The sequence below is a fragment of the Leiobunum rupestre genome, chromosome 10 (genome assembly GCF_980474605.1).
Source record: "Leiobunum rupestre chromosome 10, qqLeiRupe1.1.hap1, whole genome shotgun sequence".
NCBI lineage: Eukaryota > Metazoa > Arthropoda > Arachnida > Opiliones > Sclerosomatidae > Leiobunum > Leiobunum rupestre.
The window spans coordinates 49,124,540-49,145,326 of record NC_143393.1 but is presented as its reverse complement, the minus strand read 5'-3'; the positions used below and the strand labels follow the sequence as shown (position 1 = coordinate 49,145,326).

Here is a 20,787-nt window from a genome sequence, read left to right as displayed (position 1 = left end):
ATATAGCTAAGCCAATTAGTTATTTAGTTAATATCTCACTAAAAGAGGTCGTTTACCCGTCACTACTTAAAAACTCTATTATAATTCCCTTATATAAAAAAGGTGATAAAAAAACCCGTCGAACTATAGACCAATTTCACTATTGTCTATAATAGCTAAGATTCTTGACAAGTGTTTTTATAATAGAATTTCTAATTTTGCGAAAAAATTTCATCTTATTGATAAAAATCAATTTGGATTTAGAGAAAAAAGTAGTGTTGACTCAGCTATTACTTCCATGTATAAAAAAATAATTGACGCACTTGACTAAAGCGAATATGCCCTGGTACTCTTTCTTGATTTCAAGAAAGCTTTTGACTATGTTTGTCATAAATGATTACTCTGTAAACTTAAAATTATGGGTATTCGCGGTAAAGCTTTAGATTGGTGTGAATCATACCTTTCTAACAGAACCTCTCAAACCCGAGTAGGGAATAATATATCACATAGACAAACTATCACGATGGGGTCGATATTGTCACCATTATTCTTCAACCTTTATATAAATGACCTTATTAAAACGTGTCCGGAAGATACGACTAAACTATATGCTGATGATACTGCTGGTATTCTAACGGGGCCTATTAGAAAATTAGAGCAGTCTGCTAATAATTTAATGACTAAAATAAAACTTTGGCTGGATAAAAATCAGCTTGAATTAAACTATGATAAAACTGTGTATTTGATACTATGCAATAAAAACAAATCAATCGTTACGGACCTTGAGATTAAGGTCGGAAATATCGTACTGGAACGAGTAATAAAATATAAGTATCTAGGGGTCTGGATCGACAATTATCTAAATTTTGATGCGCATGTAGATAAAATAGCAAAAATAGTTTCGTATAACATCTATCGAATTAACGTTACTAAACGATACTTTAGCCTAAGAATTAGAAAAAAATTATATTACGCACTAGTCTACTCCCATTTACTGTACGTAATCCACATCTGGGGAAACGTTGCTAAAAAGCATATAAACAGGCTCGAAATTTGGCAAAAACGAGCTGTGAGAACTATAAATGATAGTGGTTATAGAGATCATACCTAGCCAATTTTTAAAAAGTTAAAAATTATGAAACTCTCCAGTATTGAAATATTTGCGACTTTAGTCTTTGTTTATAAATCCTTAAATTGTAATTTACACAACGAATTTTGTCTCAAAACCGCTACGCAGCAAAACACGAGATCAGGGCCGGATTAACCCCAATATCTGCCCTAAGCAATTTAAGAATTTTTGTGCCCCCCCCCCTCATTAGTTAGTAGACGCCGGACTCAGGAAAACAAAATTCTTATTTGGAATCTTGGATAATACTAATACAGATGCATTTATATTTTATTTATATTTTACTCCGTAACTTATTTTTTTAACGTGTATGAGATACTTTTTGTAGGATAAATTTTTATATTTTTTAAATTAAATTTTATGGTAAATCCGCCACTGAAATAAGGCGAAGCGTCTACAGCTGACATCGGCAATTCGCCCAAACGACTACCTCGGGGGAGAGTTTCATTTGGCCGACCACAAAATACACGTTACGCCGACTGAACATTTGTCCGACTGAGAAATCGGACAAATGGGCAGTCGGCCAAATGGACAGTGCATTTGACCGACTGCTCATTTTTTCAACTACTCATTTGGCCGACTGCTCATTTGGCCAACTACTCGTTTGGCCGACTACTCGTTTGCCCGACTGCTCGTTTGGCCGACTGCTCGTTTGGCCGACTACTCGTTTGCCCGACTGATCGTTTGGCCGACTGCTCGTTTGGCCGACTGCTCATTTGGCCGACTGCTCATTTGGCCGACTACTCGTTTGGCCGACTGATCGTTTGGCCGACTGCTCGTTTGGCCGACTGCTCGTTTGGCCGACTGCTCGTTTGGTCGACTGCTCGTTTGGCCGACTGCTCGTTTGGCCGACTGCTCGTTTGGCCGACTGCTCGTTTGGCCGACTGCTCGTTTGGCCGACTGCTCGTTTGGCCGACTGCTCGTTTGGCCGACTGCTCGTTTGGCCGACTGCTCGTTTGGCCGACTGCTCGTTTGGCCGACTGCTCATTTGGCCGACTCCTCATTTGGCCGACTCCTCATTTGACCGACTGCTAATTTTGCATTTGGACGATACTAGGTGCGTTTGGCTAGGTACTGTCCTCTAGGTCGCGTTTTAGAAGGCCGAGCTTGGTTATAAAGAACGGGACTGAGGGGGCGCCGGGCCGGGCCCCCAGCGCTCGAGCGAAGTGAGTTCGCGGCGCCATCAGGCGCCAATACTTAGAATACATTACCCGTTCTATAAGTCAACCTAACACTAAAGACATAGAGAAGGACAGGCCATAAGAGTCGGTGAAATGAGCAGTCGTTCAAAAGAGCAGTCGTTTGGACATATGAGCAGTCGGCCAAATGAAAAGTCGGTCAAATGAGGAGTCGGTCAAATGAGGAGTCGGCCAAATACACCCCACCCTACCTCAGTACCCCTATAAATATATTGGATACCGCAAAACTGGTGGCGATAACAAAATGGTAACACGAAATGTTTTGACTATACTAAAGTATAATAGATGATGCCAGACTACCATTATTTCAAAAAAACAATTCCGATTTAAATGTATTTACTGAACCAAGAATGTATTTATTTATACCTAGGGAGAATGTCTTTGTCGAGACGGTTTTTAGCCTTTCTCTCAATCCACCCGTTGGTCCCCCCAGTACGCTCCTCCGCTTAAAATAAAACGAATAGTCCCGGTATTTCATTGGCTGCTTAAAATTTACGTCAATTAACGCGATGGAAATCAAACGCCGGTGACGTTTTGTCTTTCCCCCCGCGCGAGACTGGGGAAAGGCGTTCAACGTGCCCGGCGATTGTCGCAACATAATCATTCTTCCTAATAATAAATAAATACATTCTTGACTGAACTGTGAGTTTTAATAAATAAAAATTTTACCAAAATACGTGACTTTATTATATTTAGTATAGTCAAAACATTTTATGTAGCCTTTTTGTTCCCGCCAACAGGCCTGCGGTATTCAATATATTTATGGAGGTAGTCGTTTTGGCGAATTGCCGATGTCAGTGGACGCTTCAAAGGAGTATATTATTATAAATACTATATAATTATACTGATATAGTTATTTTTTATTTAGTTTTGGTTCCATTGTATCATTATCACATTTTTTAGTTTTTCTCATGAATAAAATTTCGATGGTGCCCCTAATTTCTATATTTCTTGATGCCCTAAGCAATTGCTTTTTTTGCCTAATGGTTAATCCAGGGCTGCACGAGATCGACTAGTTTGCTTTTTATACCTTTTGCTAAGACCTCTAGAAAATTAAACTCGATTTTTGTACGCGGAGCAAATATGTTCAATCAGCTAAGCTTTAGTCAAGTTGATTCTCTTTCTGAGTTTAAGAAAAGGGCCAAGGAATATGTTTTGTAATTTTATTTTTTTCCCGTTAAAACTTACTAATATTGTTGTTCTATTTACAAAATGTTAATTTAGATAAATGAATTACTATTTATTGTAAACTGCTGTATAAATATTTGTCTGCAGAGGCCTATAAGTCAGCCCTGACTTGGCCTCAAATAATTGTATAAAATATATTTGTTACTCAAAAGAAATAAATTAAATTGAAAATTGAAAATTTAAATTGAAATTGAAAAGCATCCTCGATTTTCTTTTTTTTTGCCACCGAACTTTGGATGCCCTTTAAACTTGACTTTAGTCCCGTTAATAGTTATATCTTCTTACCAAACTTCATCTTGATCTTGCAGGTGCCTAATTGTTTGAACTGATAACCCTGACTCTCCCATAGATATAGGAAACGTATATAAAGGTCTAGATAAAATATTTCAAAGGAAGTGAATACAGACGGAGGTGACAGCTAGCAGAAACGCGTAATTTCTGCAGGCTATCCTTATAAGGCGCTATCTATCGGTAAGAAAGCTCGTGCTATCGTCGCGAGAGCCGTTGTCTTATGATTAAAAATTATACTAAAAGTCACCAACAGATGGTGTCTAAAGACTGCGGCCTGCGGAAAGGTCAAGCACTTAGTACTAAAATGCTAAGTTAGGAGCATAGATATAAGAAGTATATAAAGGTCTAGATAAAATATTTCAAATGCAGTGAATACGGAGGCGACACCTAGCAGAAGACCGGTATTTTCTGCAGGCCGCCATTTTAACGCGCTATCTGTCGGTGAGGTGAGAAATATGGCACCGCGCTCAAGAATTTCGCAAGTGGGAGTTAGTTTGGTTTTTTAACCGTTTTATTTTGCTTTAAACAGTTTAAATTTAAATTGTTAGTCGTAAATATCTTTATTTATGAACAAGATAATAATATAAAAGGTAAAATAATATTTTAATAAAATAAATATGTAAATAAATAGGTAAAGTAAATAAATAAAACCGAGGCTTAATTACTTATATTTTTTAAGTATTATGAAAAATTGGAGGAAACTGCTTGACAGTTACTTACTGCCCTTGAAAAAGGATAAGTTTTGAAAATTTGTGCCTGATGGCGTTCTTCTTCAGTTCTAAATTCATATCCTTCGCTAATTTGTGTAAGGCTATCTTGGTATATAATTGAATAACTTTCTTGATCAGACTTATGCGGTGGTGTTGGATGCCCACTTCAGCATCAAACATGTGTTCATGGAGGTCAGGAAAAATATCAACGTCAACTATTTTACGTAGAACAACAAGTTCGATGGCTAAAGATATTTTGTTGCATGCCATTGATACTGACACATTTTGGCGTATGCATGATGCGGCCAAGCGGCATATTTCATATACGCTTCTTGAAGGACTATGCAATCCGCCATTATTTTTCATTTGAGTAAATCTTGAGTGCCTATTGTAGGCGTAGTTGTGCTCGTTTACCTGATCTTCAAGAGCATTTAAACAAATTTCACAACTAATGGTTTTTATCAGACGTGAAACAACAAAACCAGCAATGTAGAAAACAACATTTTCTCTAAAAATGCTGGAACTTTCCTGATATATGTGAAATTCATTTATTTCTTCTTCTTCTTGATCCTGTAGTTCTTGTGTCATTGTTGGTTGTATTTTAGAGTCACCTTTATTTGCGTAATACTGAATATCGGAAATACTTGGAATTTCTGTCTCGTCAAGGGGTGTGACATTTCCAGTCAGAGTTGGGGTAAGGCGTGTAGCTAATGATCTTTTATATGCACCTTCAAACTGCTTTGTTGTAGGGTTATTATTCCACCCTCCTTTCCCACGAAAGGTATTGAAAAATAACTCCAAATGATCTTGAGAAAACTTGTAGGTAAGCACATAACTAGAATAAAATTAATAGTTATAGTTAATATTAATTTTGCTCTCAATTCTAGAAAAAATTACTTCAATTGTGGGTTTGGTGATGTTATTAATTTCCTTGAAATCTCCAATATACTGGTGATGGAAATAGCTAACCCCAAAGGACCTGTCTTCCTTTTACCTTTGACGAGAAGATTTCCTTAGGACTACATCTTTTAGATTAAGAAGTAATTCTTTTGTTCTTTCCAAAGACATGCAGGTAAGTTGAAACTTTTCCTTTCTAATTGGTGCTTTATATCCTTTAGCAAAAGGAGACCTTGAATTTAGGGTGTCAAAACACCTAAGGAAAATAAAATGTTTGTAAGAATGAAGTAAAACTTAAATTTTAGTTAACGTTATACCGATCAATTGATTCGATAAATTTGGCAGTTGGGAGGAAACCTTCGAAAGCTGGTTCTCCTGTCTCCTCCAAAAATGTTAATGATTTTGCCACAGAATTACTCAATGCTTGAACAGCTAGCTTGACATTCATCTTTTGGGATTTCCAGTAGATGTGGAATTTGGTTGATAAAATACGCGAAAAAGTAGATAAGTCCATAATTAAAAGGGATAATATAGCTAAATCCTAAACAAATTTGAAGAAATTTAAAAACTTACTAATAACTCGTACCGATAGGTCTTCGAGCAACGCGAAACTCGGATCAAATAGATATTCGCGTATTTTATCATCCTTCTCACAGTCCATAGGTGGTTTCTTCTAACTTAACTTATCGTATATACTATTCTCCACCACACTCCCCCCTTTTCGGCTTTCCGTTGCTATATGCAACGCGTTTTGAAATTTTTAATGTTTAGGCTTAGTTTCTCTTTTCGATTTGATAGTCGCCAGCCAGATTTCCCGCACGGTACTGATGAGTTCCAAATAGAACGAAACCGGTCTACCGTTGGAATTTCTGGCTATTTTATTTATTTTTAATTTAGTTTATTACTCGAAGATCTATTTGATCCGAGTTTCGCGTTGCTCGAAGACCTATCGGTACGAGTTATTAGTAAGTTTTTAAATTTCTTCAAATTTGTTTAGGATTTAGCTATATTATCCCTTTTAATTATGGACTTATCTACTTTTTCGCGTATTTTATCATCCTTCTCACAGTCCATAGGTGGTTTCTTCTAACTTAACTTATCGTATATACTATTCTCCACCACACTCCCCCTTTTCGGCTTTCCGTTGCTATATGCAACGCGTTTTGAAATTTTTAATGTTTAGGCTTAGTTTCTCTTTTCGATTTGATAGTCGCCAGCCAGATTTCCCGCACGGTACTGATGAGTTCCAAATAGAACGAAACCGGTCTACCGTTGGAATTTCTGGCTATTTTATTTATTTTTAATTTAGTTTATTACTCGAAGATCTATTTGATCCGAGTTTCGCGTTGCTCGAAGACCTATCGGTACGAGTTATTAGTAAGTTTTTAAATTTCTTCAAATTTGTTTAGGATTTAGCTATATTATCCCTTTTAATTATGGACTTATCTACTTTTTCGCGTATTTTATCATCCTTCTCACAGTCCATAGGTGGTTTCTTCTAACTTAACTTATCGTATATACTATTCTCCACCACACTCCCCCCTTTTCGGCTTTCCGTTGCTATATGCAACGCGTTTTGAAATTTTTAATGTTTAGGCTTAGTTTCTCTTTTCGATTTGATAGTCGCCAGCCAGATTTCCCGCACTGTACTGATGAGTTCCAAATAGAACGAAACCGGTCTACCGTTGGAATTTCTGGCTATTTTTTTTTTTATTTATTTTTAATTTAGTTTATTACTCGAAGATCTATTTGATCCGAGTTTCGCGTTGCTCGAAGACCTATCGGTACGAGTTATTAGTAAGTTTTTAAATTTCTTCAAATTTGTTTAGGATTTAGCTATATTATCCCTTTTAATTATGGACTTATCTACTTTTTCGCGTATTTTATCATCCTTCTCACAGTCCATAGGTGGTTTCTTCTAACTGGAATTTGGTTAGTTTGTTTCCGAGAGTTAAACCTTCCTTGGTTTGCATATTGTGTAAAGATTTAAGAAACTCCCAGTCAATTTCCTATAATAATAGTTTTAAAATAGAAATTTAATCATATTTTCCTCTCTTTAGTGCATACAAATTACCCTTACCTCATCTGTCAAGCCATTATACAGTACCGCCTAGAACAAAGTTCACTAAGCGAGCGCTCGCTTATAGCGAAGCGGGGGTCTGGCAGCAGCCCTAGCTCATGTTTCCCCCCCATAAGCGCCGCTTTAAGCGAGCGCTCGCTTAGTGAACTTTGTTCTAGGCGGTACTGTATATCCTTTTAAAATCGGAAAAAAGGTTACGAATGAGTTTAATCATGTGGCATACATCAAGGATTAGGAAAACTATATCATCTGGATCTGAAGGATTTCCTGGATTGGGAAAACTTGTATCAAGGACTTCGGGATCTAGGTTTGCACCTAGCATTTTGGCATTGTAAGATTGCTATTCAAACCGTCGCATACAAAGGCAATACATTTAACACCAGTTTCATGAATTCTAGAAAAGCATTCTTTGACTAAGTTGGTCAAAAGCCACCCTGGTGTACCATGCACGACGAAATAGCCTAAAGGGATTTTCCGACTTCCATTTACAGCAACTAACATAAAAAAGAGAGCTGACGAAGCAATGGTTTGTTCCTCTTTTGAATTATCCGAGACTTTTCCAAAGTTGATAAAGCCGGTAAATTTATCTCCACACCAAGCAACATGCTTTCTAATAGACATTTCATCTATGTCTAGTGCTGCGAATATTGGATGGTCATGTTTTTGAGCTTCTTGTCTCAGGAATTCAAAACTCTGGCCTGTAAATCCGGGTTCTGCACCAATCTGATTTGACCACTCTCTTATGGTATTTTCATGAGGTAAACAAAAATGTTTACGCAAAAATACGTAAGCCTTTGGTTAATAAAAATGTAGAGTCAAAGCAAACTGCCTTATTTCATCGGAATAAGGTTTCTTGTACTTGTTATTTGGGCCAGTGCCCCCGCCAGCAGTAGGCACAAGTGGGCACGTGCCTATGTTCAAAAATTTTAGGCCTATTTTAGGGGCCTCTAAAAGTTTAAAAAAATTGCCTCTGGGGCCTCCAAATGTGATTTTTAAATTTTATTTATTTTTAAAAATTGGTCATCTAGCCCCCTAAAAAAAGAACTCCCATTCAATTCCAATTTCCAAGAGTCCTAAATGGCCCTAACAAAACGTTCTCTTTTGAACCACCTATACTCTAAATCAATATTACTTGAGTACACAACCAAAGGCAGCGAACTCTGTGGTTTCTGCTTTTGGTAGTGTACTCTGTTAACATTGATGTAGAGTATAGGACAAAAGAATGGCCCGGGATGGGGAAGTCCGTCGTGCAAGGAAAGCAGCAAAACAAACCACCTGTTCGCCTCAGTGATAACTTAGCTCCAACCAACACAATAAACATAAGCTTAGTTTCTAGGAATTCTACAAAAGGGGGCATGAAGTGAGAAACTGGATTTCTTTAATACGACTTAAACCGTTGCAACGCTTAAACGAAGGGAAATCCCCGCGGAGCTGAAGTCTAAGCGTAAAGCATCGTACCAGTCACTACTTTGAATAGAGAGCGTCCTGGGGATAAGGGTTTTTTCTTTTTTACACTTTGTCCCTTTTGCGAAATCACGTGATATCAGTGACCACTGATCGTAGAGAAATTACCTAGACCTTCGGTGGTCGGACTTGTCCCAGATAACGCGCGTTTCTTCATTTCGTTTTCTGCTCCTGAACTGAACAAACAGGTAGTTCTCAATTTCGATTATCTCCCAGTCAAATATTCTCAAAGTCTCTTCCGAGACTAACTTTGCCACACAGCCTTTTTAAAGGCTATTTAGCTGTTTTAAGCTAATTTTTAAACAGCCGTTTTCAAGGCTAATTAGCTATTCCAGCTAAATTATTCAAAAAGCCTTTTTCAATGCTAATTAGCTATTCTAGAAAAAATATTCAAACAGCTTTTTTCAGAGCTTTGATATAGCTGGTATTATTAAAAAATCTGTTTGAAGACTACATAGCTTTAACTAAGCTTTATTTTCTTTTTAATGTTATTTCGTTATTAGTATATAATAGTAGAATTTTGAAATATGAGTACCAGAAAATTTTTATCTGGGTCCCAAAAACGAGAAAAACGGAAAAGGGAAGATAGTTTCGTTAGTAGTCCCAAAGGTGCAATGACACTTTTTTTGAAATCGTCGGCGCAAAGCCATAACTATAGTTCTCAGAAAAACCTAGTCAACGAATTGGGAAAGGGTTAAGAATCCTTGGGGACTGATAACAGTCACTGTTTTAGTATTACTGCTGAAGTTCTTCCAAACGTCAGTACTGATATGGAAATGGAACTGACTCATGAAGGAGAAATTGCAGAAGTAATTGCAAACCCCAACTCTAACCATGCACAAAATACATCAAACAACGTGTCCAATTCAAAAGAAATGGGCTTACACGCGTTGAATAACTTGGATATTAGTCCAGATAAAGATTGCCTTCCAGTTCAGCCTAAACTAAATCCTTTTCCTAAAAGATTAATTGGCGGTAAAAATCGAGGTTTCAATTCTTCTTGGTATGACAAATATCATATGATTGAATATTCAGTTGCAAAGGATGCAATGTATTGATTTTGTTGCCCTCATTTTTTAGGCAGTAGAAACACTGCATTTCTAAAGGGATTTTCGGATTGGAAAAACATGGGGAGACAATTCGAAGAACACTTCACTTCCAACAAATCTTCTCACCAACTAGCCTACAAAATGTACTTAGACTACATGGAATCCAAATCCCGTGGATCAATAGTTTGCCAGGTTAACGACCACCATAGACTAGACGTTATTAGAAACAGAGAGGTCCTATCTACACACGTGGAAGTGATTATTTTATGTGCCCAACAAGATTTAGCACTTCAGGGGAACACTTACACATCCGCCGACAATATTGGGAATAGGGGAAACTTTATTGCAATATTAGATCTTTTAAAAAGAAAATGTCCTGATTTAAAAGCCAAGTGCGATAATATGCCGAATAATGCCAAATATTTGCACATCACCATACAAAACGAAATAATTGGCATTTGTGCAAGTTTAGTGAGAAAAATTATTGTTCAAGAGGTCAACGAATGCGGCGAAACACGAGACAACGCGGGAGTAGAGCAGTTAAGTCCGAGGGGTCGGACATTTGGCCAAATCCCGTACAAAATTTGGAAAAAAATCCACAAATCCAAAATCCAAGAATTTTGCTCCTATAGACTTTGTATGACAAATCCACAATTAAAAATCCTGGATTTTTAAAAAATCCAAAATCCCGTACACAAAACAGGCAAATGTCCGACCCCTCGGTTAAGTCTTTGTATTCGATATACTAAAGCAGAAATAGGTGTCGTAGAACGATTTATAGGGTTCACAGATTTACACAAGTTTGATTCTGAGAGTATCAGCTTGGCAATTATAAATCTTTTAAAAGAGGGTGGTTTCAAACTGGAGAATTGTGTTGCACAGACTTATGATGGAGCTAGTGTAATGAGTGGACACGTAAAAGGAGTAAGGGTTATAGTAGAAGAAGCAGTAGGTGGCCATTGTCCGTACGTTCATTGCTACGCCCACCGCTTAAATTTAGTTTTAGTTGACTGTTGCTCCAAAATATCGACAGTTAGGGAATTACTTGATTTGGTTCAAGCCATTTACAACTTTCAAAGCAATTCGGTTACTAGAAGTGAATATTTTGAAAACTCTCAAAAGGATCTAGGGTACGACATACTGAAAATGCCACAAAGCTGTGACACTCGATGGTGGAGCAAAAAAAAGGTATTCACTATTTTAGAAATAGACTCGATTACGTAGTTTGAACTTTAGAGAATCTGATTAAAAACGGAAAACCCGACGAGGCTGCTGAGTGTCGTGGGTATATATCCCAATTACATAACTTTAACAACTTAATATTAGTCGTTGCATTAGACGAAGTATTAGGCGTAACAAATTCCCTGTCGGAATATTTACAAAGTTCCAAAGTTATTTTTACGGAAGCCGTTGCCAAGCTACTGTCAAGACCTTAGAAGATTGTAGAAACTCTGAACGCTTTGATTCTATTTGGGAAGAAGCTACTAAAATCGCGGAATCGGCTTTTATTGCAGTACCTGACCGTAACAGCGAACCATTAGCTTTACGTAAACGTAAAATTGTCCCTAACAGGAGATTAAAACATAGTGTGGTAACAATTACAACGGGGACCAGGGAAACTGACGCCAAACCCTAATAGACCAGATGAGGTCCACCTATTTCGAATTAATAGACAAATTTATTTCTGAAATGAAAATCCGGCTATTAGAAAACTCTGGTCTATATAATGAGAACTTCCTAAAAGAAATCGATATCCTAACACAATGTAACACATACGATAGGTTTCATTTCGACCTTGATTCCTTAAAAAGTCAAATTAAAATTGCGATAAATCTAATTATCCTCAAAAAATTTAACAGCGTAAGCGACTATTTCCACTATTTAATGCCCAGGAAGATGGCTTCCCTGACCTTGTTAAGTACTACAAGGTAATTCAATGCACTCCTGTCGCAAACACCATCTCAGAAAGAAGTTTCAGTTCCCTGAAAAGAATAGAAACACGTCTTCGAACAACTATGGGATAATTTAGACTTTCAAATCTGGCTACGTTGTCCATTAATCGGGATTTGTCGAATTGTTTAAAAGAAAACCGTAATTTAGTGGTTGACGAATTTGGTAAAAGCTCTAGTCGAAGAGTATCATTCTTTGATTAAATTGCGAGGGCAGAAAATTTTATCTTTCCTAAGAAAACGTTTAAATTAACATATTAGTGTCATAATTTTAAAATTTTAACTATAATCAAGAAAATTCTTTAAAATCGGACATTTCAAAATTAAAATATATAGATAGGGGGGGGTCTTTAAATCAGACCGGGCCTGTCTGTTAAAAATTCCTGGCGGGGGTACTGATTTGGGCCAAGCTCACTAAGTTCTTTAAAAAAGGCTTTTGATGTCGAGGAAAAGTTGTGATTAATAATTACAATGTGCTCTTTTAGCATTAAATTCTGATCTTCCAATTCATCGAGAAAGTCTTGCAAATTTTAATTTTTTTTCCCCTTCTAGCGAGCTTTTTTGTGGCACTTCGGAGTTTTTTTGACATTCTCTCTTTTTTCCCTTCTAACTCTTGGATTTTCCTTTTTAACGACTTGATCAATGATTCAGGATTATCATTGTGGTAAGTATGATCCAACTAAAATAGTTATGTTAAAATACACGTATCACTATATCTCTAGGATAAGGTTATCTACGATATTTAAGATTTGAATGAAAGTATCTTACCAAAATATCCTCTATTTCACCCGAAGTATTGCAAGTACTATTTTCAAGACTTGAATCTGAGGTTATACCACCAGTAAGTGAAATCATTTCATAATTGTGTTCAATAACCTAATAAAAGTTATATTTTTTCCCCGCTAGGTAGGTTTTTATAAATATATACACTATATACACTATAAATAAAGAAACCGTGTTCTGTTTGATATCCGAGTCAAAAGGTAGGTCTAATGAAGAGTCCTTATCAACCGAAGAAGTCACTGTTATGGAATCATCTATATTAACCACTTGATTAGTTAAGCTATGGAAGTCTTTTATTCCATGATTTTCTTGGTGAAGTCCGTTATTAGAACCGCAAAATTCCGAAACCGACTTGTCAGTAACAAGTAACTCATTTCTACCGTAACATATCTGAAATAAATGTTTTAATTGTAGGATGTGCAAAAAAAAAGAAAAAATGGAGTGGAATGTGTCTTGATCTCCAATGATAAACCAAACATGGGAAAAAACTAGTTCCATTTCACTGCATATATTAAAAAAAATCACACTAATATTTGAACCTACGCGAAAAGATCCATGGTCAAAATTTGTGTCATCATATTTTTCAGGTGTTTCAATTTCAACAACTTTGAACAAATTCTTTAGACAAAATAAAAAAATGTTATTTCTACGTTATTTCTATTGCTTTAAAGGAAAGGTCTAGGATAAACAATGATTTTGGCCATTTGAAAAAGCATGAAAATAACTAATCGACTACCCTGGATATCACCATAGGCGGAGCGGCCATTGGCTGTTAATAAATTATATTTTGTCCTTGCTCAACTTGTCAAAGTCTCAAGAGATCTCTTTGCTGTTATAGTTAGAAGCACAATTCCAATAGTATTTATTTGTTTTCATCATCTTTCATATGGCGGAAAGATTTTTTTTACCCTAGACCTTCAATTTAATTTTAAAAATAAGCCTCAGTAGGACTAGCATTGATAATAAGGCAATTTTTTCCATTTCGTAACTCTATATCACTTTCTAAGAAATGTTCGCTACAAATGTAATCACTTTTCGATGGATACCAGTTCTCACGGTTTATAGAATTGATCCATTGTGGAAGTGTTTCGGTTTTTCGGAATGGAAACCTATTTTTCCAATATTTACATAAAGATATAACAAGTTATACATCATCCTTTGAGTTCTAAAAGAAGAAAATAGGGAGAAGTATGCTCCTGTAGCTGTGAGCAGTGCAAGTCGTCATATCCCCCCCCCCCTCAAGCAAGAGCCTTTTCATGCATAATTTTTCAAACCGAAATTTAGTCCCGTTTTGATTTTGATAACACAGGGCGATAAATGTCGAGACTAAAGGTTCCTAAGTCTAATTTAGTAGAGTGATAAAAGGACAATATGTGGCAAATTCTCGTTTAAAAAAATTTCTCTTTTAAACAATTTATTCATCCGCGATTTCCGCCAACCCGTTTTGGCGCAAAATTTCGAGAAAAGTGATGCCTCGCCAAAGTCGATAAGATGCGTACTTCCCTATATTTTCTTCTGGTTCTACCAAAAATAGATATTTTTGGTTCTACCTATGAAATGATATATTTGATCCACTTTTTGCTTGGTTTTTGCAATGTTTAAATGCACATTTTAATACCATTTTTAAAACTAAACACTACTATCGCTTAAAACAATTCAGTATTGAATGTTCAATCCAAACAAAACTCAATATATCGTAAAACGACGCGTTTTCCGAATGCCTCTGCTGGTGCCTTAGGCCTATTTAAAAAATTGCGCGCTTTTAAATTTTGGCCTCCTACAGGTGGCGTCGTAAACTGGTAGCCTGCAGAAAAATACGGCTTTCTGCTAGGTGTCACTCCCGTATTTTATGTTAGGCTTAGCCGACCCGAAATTTATCTAGACCTTTATATACTTCTTATATCTATGGTTAGGAGAAACCACCTATGGACTGTACAAAGGATGATAAAATACGTGAATAAGTAGATTAGTCCATAATTAAAAGGGATAAAATAGCTAAATCCTAAACAAATTTGAAGAAATTAAAAAAACTTACAAATAACTCGTACCAATAGGTCTTCGAGCACACAAAAAGACGCGAATCTCGAATCAAATAGATCTTCGAGTAAAAAACTACATAAAAACTAAATAAATAGCCAGAAATGCCAACGGTAGACCGGTTTCGTTCTATTTGCAACTTATTAGTACCGTGCATGAAATCAGGCTGGCGACTGTTATATCGAAAGAGAAACTAAGCCTAAACATTAAAATGCTAAGGGAGCTCGCGCTCGTGGTCACGTGCCTTCCTCGGTGTCTGCTGTTAGGCTAAGCACGGCCAACTTTGATCACGTGCTGTTCGCGCTACTACGGCCAACACATTCGTCGAAATTCCGCGAGCAAGGATTTTCAGCCTATAAACTGTACTATAATGTGTAGGAGGTCAGCGCCACGCTCGGTTGTTATATTGACTTCAATGTAAAAGCTATTCTAAAAATAATAATCCGCTAGGGGCGCTGACGTCATACACATCTTTTGCTCATAGGTTAACACAGAAACGTCAAAGAATGAGATGGCCGCTGTAGCGCGAGAGATGAGCGAGAAATCAAAGTTGGCCGTGGGCTATGACGCCCCGAAATTTATCTAGAGTTCTAGACTTTTATATACATTTATTATATATATGGACTCTCCGTTGAGTCGTTGACTACGATCACCGTACCAATGTATACAATATCTTCATTTTGGTGAGTGACGGCATCAACTCGTTTACCTCCATGCAGCCGATGCTGAGATCTTGGCTCCTTTATTTTGTAATTCTTTCTGCATTTCGTAGCAAAGTGATTTTTTAAACCGCATTTATTGCAGACTTTCCCATAAGCCGGGCATTTTCTTGAAACGTGATTTAAACCGCAATATATTTAGTCTCTTTGGATTTGGTTTTCCTCAACTTCCTCGCCGTAAGTACGACTTGGACTTCACTCCTCATATCGTGCATGGCATTGGCTTGAGCCCTAGACAACTCCGCTGCTCTGCAATCGCTTATCAGTTCGTCCAGCGTCTTCTTTTTCCATCCTACCTCCCTTAAAAGTCTTTCTTGCAAAACCTTGTCTTGCAGACCATGCACTAACTTATCTCGCAGCATTCGTTCCATGGCAGTTCAGTAATTACATTCTTCGATATCCTTGCTTTTGCCAAAGATAATACAACTACGTACCCTAGTTTCGAAATCACGGCGTTTCTAGAATCTAGATAGCGCGTTTTGTCGTGAGGCTTTTACTGAGTTCGCGCCGGAAGTCGGAAAAATCGGGCTCCATAGCAGGGTGAGAAATAAGGAATTTCAATAGATATCCCAAGATTATATTACTCACCTTTAGTTTTCTTTCGTCTAGAAACATTTTTAGAGCTACAGGCATGATCTATTATTGTTTTAAAACAATATAATGCAAAAATAGCTAGTATCTTGAAAACCGCAAGTCAAAAACCACGGCGCAATTTTCACTAAACCTTAACGTTTTAACTGGATAGAAACAAACACTTGGAGCTACAATGCCTAAGCTTATCATTATTAGAATGTTAATATTGGGCTATTAAATTAAAATCAACGAAATTTATAATCAAACAACAATCAACCTTCCAAACACTATAAATAACAACTATAAATTAATTAACTAATCACAACAACGCAGTTATTTCAAAGACAACAATAATATTAAACATTACCCGACACTACAAATTATCAACCAACCCTAAGAAACCCCATAAAGCACACCAATTAACCCCTTCAAATAATAATGAAATCAACCCCAACAAAAACAAAACAATTACAATCACCCCCTCCCCAACTACATTACACTACAGTCCTACATTTTAAATGGGAGAAGATGCCATCTACTATAAATGGTTTTTCACATTCACTGTCTACGCCATGACGAGATACAAAGTGCGCAATCGTGACGGATACATCACCGTGTTAATTGGGTCCTCAGCGCGCGCAAGAAGAACCACACGAGACACAAAGAACTCTTATTAATTCTCCAGACTACGAGATTTAACATCACACGACATAGCGCAAACCGAAGCAGCGGCACCTCCAGAAGTTGTTAGGAACTCTCACGAGGAGACATCTCGAAGTGTAACCAACCGATTTTGTTCAAACTCGGGGGATTGGTAGACCTTCATGTAACTTGAAAAATGCTAAAGGGAATTTATTCAATGGGCAACCGTTTTGCCATGGCAACGAAAAATGTTTTTGACAACATCAAATGGAAATTTTCCCATTGAAAATAACATGAGATTCTGACCGATTCCCCTGTGAAAAATTTGAACAAATTTCAAAATTTCGAAAATGCCAAAAATAGAAAAAATAGATAAAAATTGACCAAAAAAACATCAAAATTGATCAACTTTTGATCAATTTGAGGTCAAAATCCCATGTTATTTTCAATGGGAAAATTTAATATTTTGTGTTGTCAAAATCATTTTTCGTTGCCATGGCAAAACGGTTGCCCATTAAATAAATTCCCTTTAGGATTTTTCATGATACATGAAGGTCTACCAATCCCTCGAGTTATAACAAAATCGGTGGGTTATATACTGTCTATGGTTACACTTCGGGATGTCTCCTTGTCAGTAAGAGCCTGCGTTACGTGAAAGGAACTTGATTTCGAATCTAGGGTATGTAGTTATATTATCTTTGCTTTTGCTTTATCCCCACAGGGCCGTGCTTAGAGGTCTCGCGGCCCCGGGCGAAATGCATGGGCGAAACTGAGTGTAGTGGCCCTCCGGTGTATACAACCCTATGGTAAAATTTTATCGGCCCTGGGCGACTTCCCGGCTCGCCCCCCTAAGCACGGCCCTAATCCCCAAAGTGAAAAATGACGCCGATATATGCATTAAATTGTTTATAGAATTCACCTAGGATCTGGCACAATGAGACCACTTTAGCATCCTTCAACGGTTTAAGATTAGACAAGCGATACAGCTGCTGGTTCAAGCCTTCAGCTCATTTCCGCAGTCATGCCCATTGAGTTGGGAATATTAATTTAGAGGTCCAATCAAAACGTCGGATTTCAGTATTTCGCGAAACATGTTTTAAAAAAAAGAATACTGCCGTCTGCTCCCAAATGACGAGAAAACTTTATCATTCTACCCGTGGTGACGTCTATCTCTCAATGGTTCGTTCAAATAAGACGCGTTTTCCGGCAATTTTTTTTTTCAAAAATAATGGATGGCGCCACGGGTCATATGATAACGTTTTCTCGTCACATTCGTAATTTTCAAAACTTGTTTCGCGGGAGCAGATTTGATTGGATCTCTAAATTAATATTCCCAATTCAATGGTCATGCCGGAACAACGCCGTTTTTGTGGTTTCTGTTGCGTCATCATATTGCAAAGTTGCGAGATAATCTTTGAAATCTTCCCGCCAAAATTTCCACGCCTCAGCTGGATTATTTCCAGAGTGAAAAGGCCTAATTCTTGGAATACTGCTCGCCATAGGCGAAGTAAACTAATTCCTATCTATTACTTAAAACACTGCACTAAACAATATTAGCTACATAAAAAAAGGCGTGACGTTCTTCAATAACTCTGACACCATGTTATATTCTGTAGAAATAAAGCAGGAACCAAGTGACCATGTCAACAGCATTTATTAGAATACCTAATTCTAAAAGGTATCAATAACAGGAAAACTAAAAAACATTAAATATTAATTACATAATCAAAATATAAGCAAACGATGTAAAAATAATATTAATATGGCAGTATCATTATTTATAAAGCCTATTAGCCAAGTTCAAGAAAAGCAGAGGAAAACTAATAGCGTCTGCTTAAGGGAACCAGAAGGGGGGTAGCCATAGTTTTCGGTTGCAAAATGAAGTACCCAAATTTTTACAGAATGGTTATACATTTGGGTAATTTTTCCAAAACTATAATTAGATAATTAAATCACTCCTCAACTTTTTGGGCTGAAATGGTACAGCAATCGATAGGAATTTCCACGTCTTCCATATCCCAATATAAATTTCGGCAATTGGTCGTGCTTATTTTTATGAGTTTGGAAGTGGAAAAAGTAGGTGCACCTCAGCAGATTTGGTGGGATGCGAAAAAGAGGATTTGAAAATACAGATGACCAGTTTCATAGACTAATGGATTTCCTTATGATGTACTTCGTATTTCATTGCAATAATTAAAACATAGAGCCTAATCAAAATGAACTGCAATTTTTAATTAAATTTTTTTTTTTCGGGGTTTGATTTTTTTGACCAAACAAAGAATGAAGTTCAAAGGTGTACTTGTACTGTTTGTGTGTGATAAACCGCACTGGATGGATACCTTTATAGAATAAAACACTTTTATTTACAAAGAGTCAACAATATCACACATTATTTTGTCAAATATTGAGCATTTCTCAATGTTTAAATTCTCAGGGCTTTCAGAGTCTGACGGTTGAATTTCAGTTGGAATTAATAGGTTATTGTCCAGATCAGTATTATCTGGTAAAGTTGCTAAAGTATTTTGCAAATTTTCCATCACTCTGTCCAAATGTTTCTGAAACCTTTCAGCAGTTTCTAATCGTTGTCGTTTTTGCATCTCCATCATCACCCGTAATGTTTCTCTTGCTTGATGTGGCCGAAATTCATTTATCAAGTGATGAATATGAATAAATAATAAGTTAATATCATCTTTTTTCTCTTCTCGTTTTGATGTATCAGGGCATCTAATTAGAATATCAAGCATGTCCAAGAAATTCACGAATATGGAGTGATTCAACTTCCTAAGTTCACGTTTGTGATCGTAGTTTTGAGGATAAAGTCTTCTTATCCCTTGAGATTCCAGTGGTCTAATTATAACGTCGTCAGTATTGAACGGAACACCGAACATATTATAAACACTATCTTGTATTGGTTTTGGGGGAGACGGCGCTCTTCCACGTAAAATATTTTCATCAGTGTAAAGGCTAAAGTATTGTTTAGGCGGCAGGGGCAATGAACTACTAGCTTGTGGTGCTTCAGCCATTTTATTAGGCAAAAATAAAACTTGCAAACCGTAAATAATTATCTCAGAAAGCCAGAATTAAAAATTTTAAGAACTTTTGATAAAAAAAAACCGTTTATATTTAATAAATAAACATAAATTGTTAGGCCTACTGTCGTACATACAATACAGATACGCTTCGAAAAGTGACTAAACATGCGAAGCTATATACGATTATAAAGGTGCTAGGGGATAAGAGCACCATATAACTGTTTTTTTTTATGCGATTGTAACGTGTGGGACAATTATATACAGTCCGCTCGTCCATCTGATTATTCACTGTAATCAAAGATAATATAACTACGTAGTTATATTATCTGTGCTGTAATCAGGGCGAGATATGCGTAACGGCTACGCCAACCGGAGGATACGTGGGAACACCCCTGGCGGAAGTATTCCGACCACCCGTTGGGGGATTGGTGGTCGTCCTCACACGGCCATCTACAAACTCTGAGTGACTCCCAGGACTACGCCACTACTCCCGCCTATGACTGTTTCTAACTTAAAATTGTCGCTTAAATAAAACACCTACAAGGAAATCGGACAGAAGTAATATTCCCAGATCCGTAACTACTGTGAATAATCGCGTACAAGAGGAATGGGGGCAATAACAGTAGCAAAAGAAAAATGTGTATATGAATACTGAGGATATGATTTTTTACTAATTAAAATTGAAAACCTTTAGGACACACGTTGGTTTTTTGGATACCCGCTAGTATTTATGTGATTATCCGTTGCCTACGTTAATTAAATTACGTAGGCAACGGATTATCATATGTTCGCCTATGGATCCCCTATGCATACCTGGGCCTGGTAAATAGATGGTACTCTGACGTCATAAAACGTCACCCTAGCTGTATCCTATAGATGTCTAAAGCTATGAAGTGTCATTATTATCTGCTAATGGAAATCGTACGTTAAACCCAAAAATCTCGTAACTGCTAAACAGAGTGCTTTTTGGAAACCTTTTACTAAATCGCCATACTATATATTATATATATTTAGTTTTCCAATAACGCGATAGATGGGGCCAACACGATTTGATTAAGTTCATTTACTA

General features: G+C 36.9%; 1 protein-coding gene and 1 long non-coding RNA gene across 2 annotated transcripts; one reads left to right on the top strand and one right to left on the bottom strand.

Moving 5' to 3' along the window:
- Nucleotides 1–12,336: 12,336 nt before the first annotated feature.
- On the top strand, nucleotides 12,337–12,758 carry LOC149926118 (uncharacterized). Its single transcript, XR_016477061.1, has 3 exons — nucleotides 12,337–12,405; nucleotides 12,485–12,596; nucleotides 12,655–12,758. It is a non-coding gene; the product is annotated as an uncharacterized LOC149926118 (long non-coding RNA).
- Nucleotides 12,759–18,924: 6,166 nt separating this feature from the next.
- On the bottom strand, nucleotides 18,925–19,899 carry MED7 (mediator complex subunit 7). Its single transcript, XM_090160327.1, has one exon. It carries the CDS (start codon nucleotides 19,707–19,709, stop codon nucleotides 19,050–19,052), a length of 660 nt encoding a protein of 219 aa, XP_090016453.1. The 5' UTR covers nucleotides 19,710–19,899; the 3' UTR covers nucleotides 18,925–19,049.
- Nucleotides 19,900–20,787: the final 888 nt, after the last annotated feature.

Bases quoted from the DNA above. Each gene is read 5' to 3' on its own strand.
- MED7 (XM_090160327.1), bottom strand. From the start codon at position 19,709: ATGGCTGAAGCACCACAAGCTAGTAGTTCATTGCCCCTGCCGCCTAAA.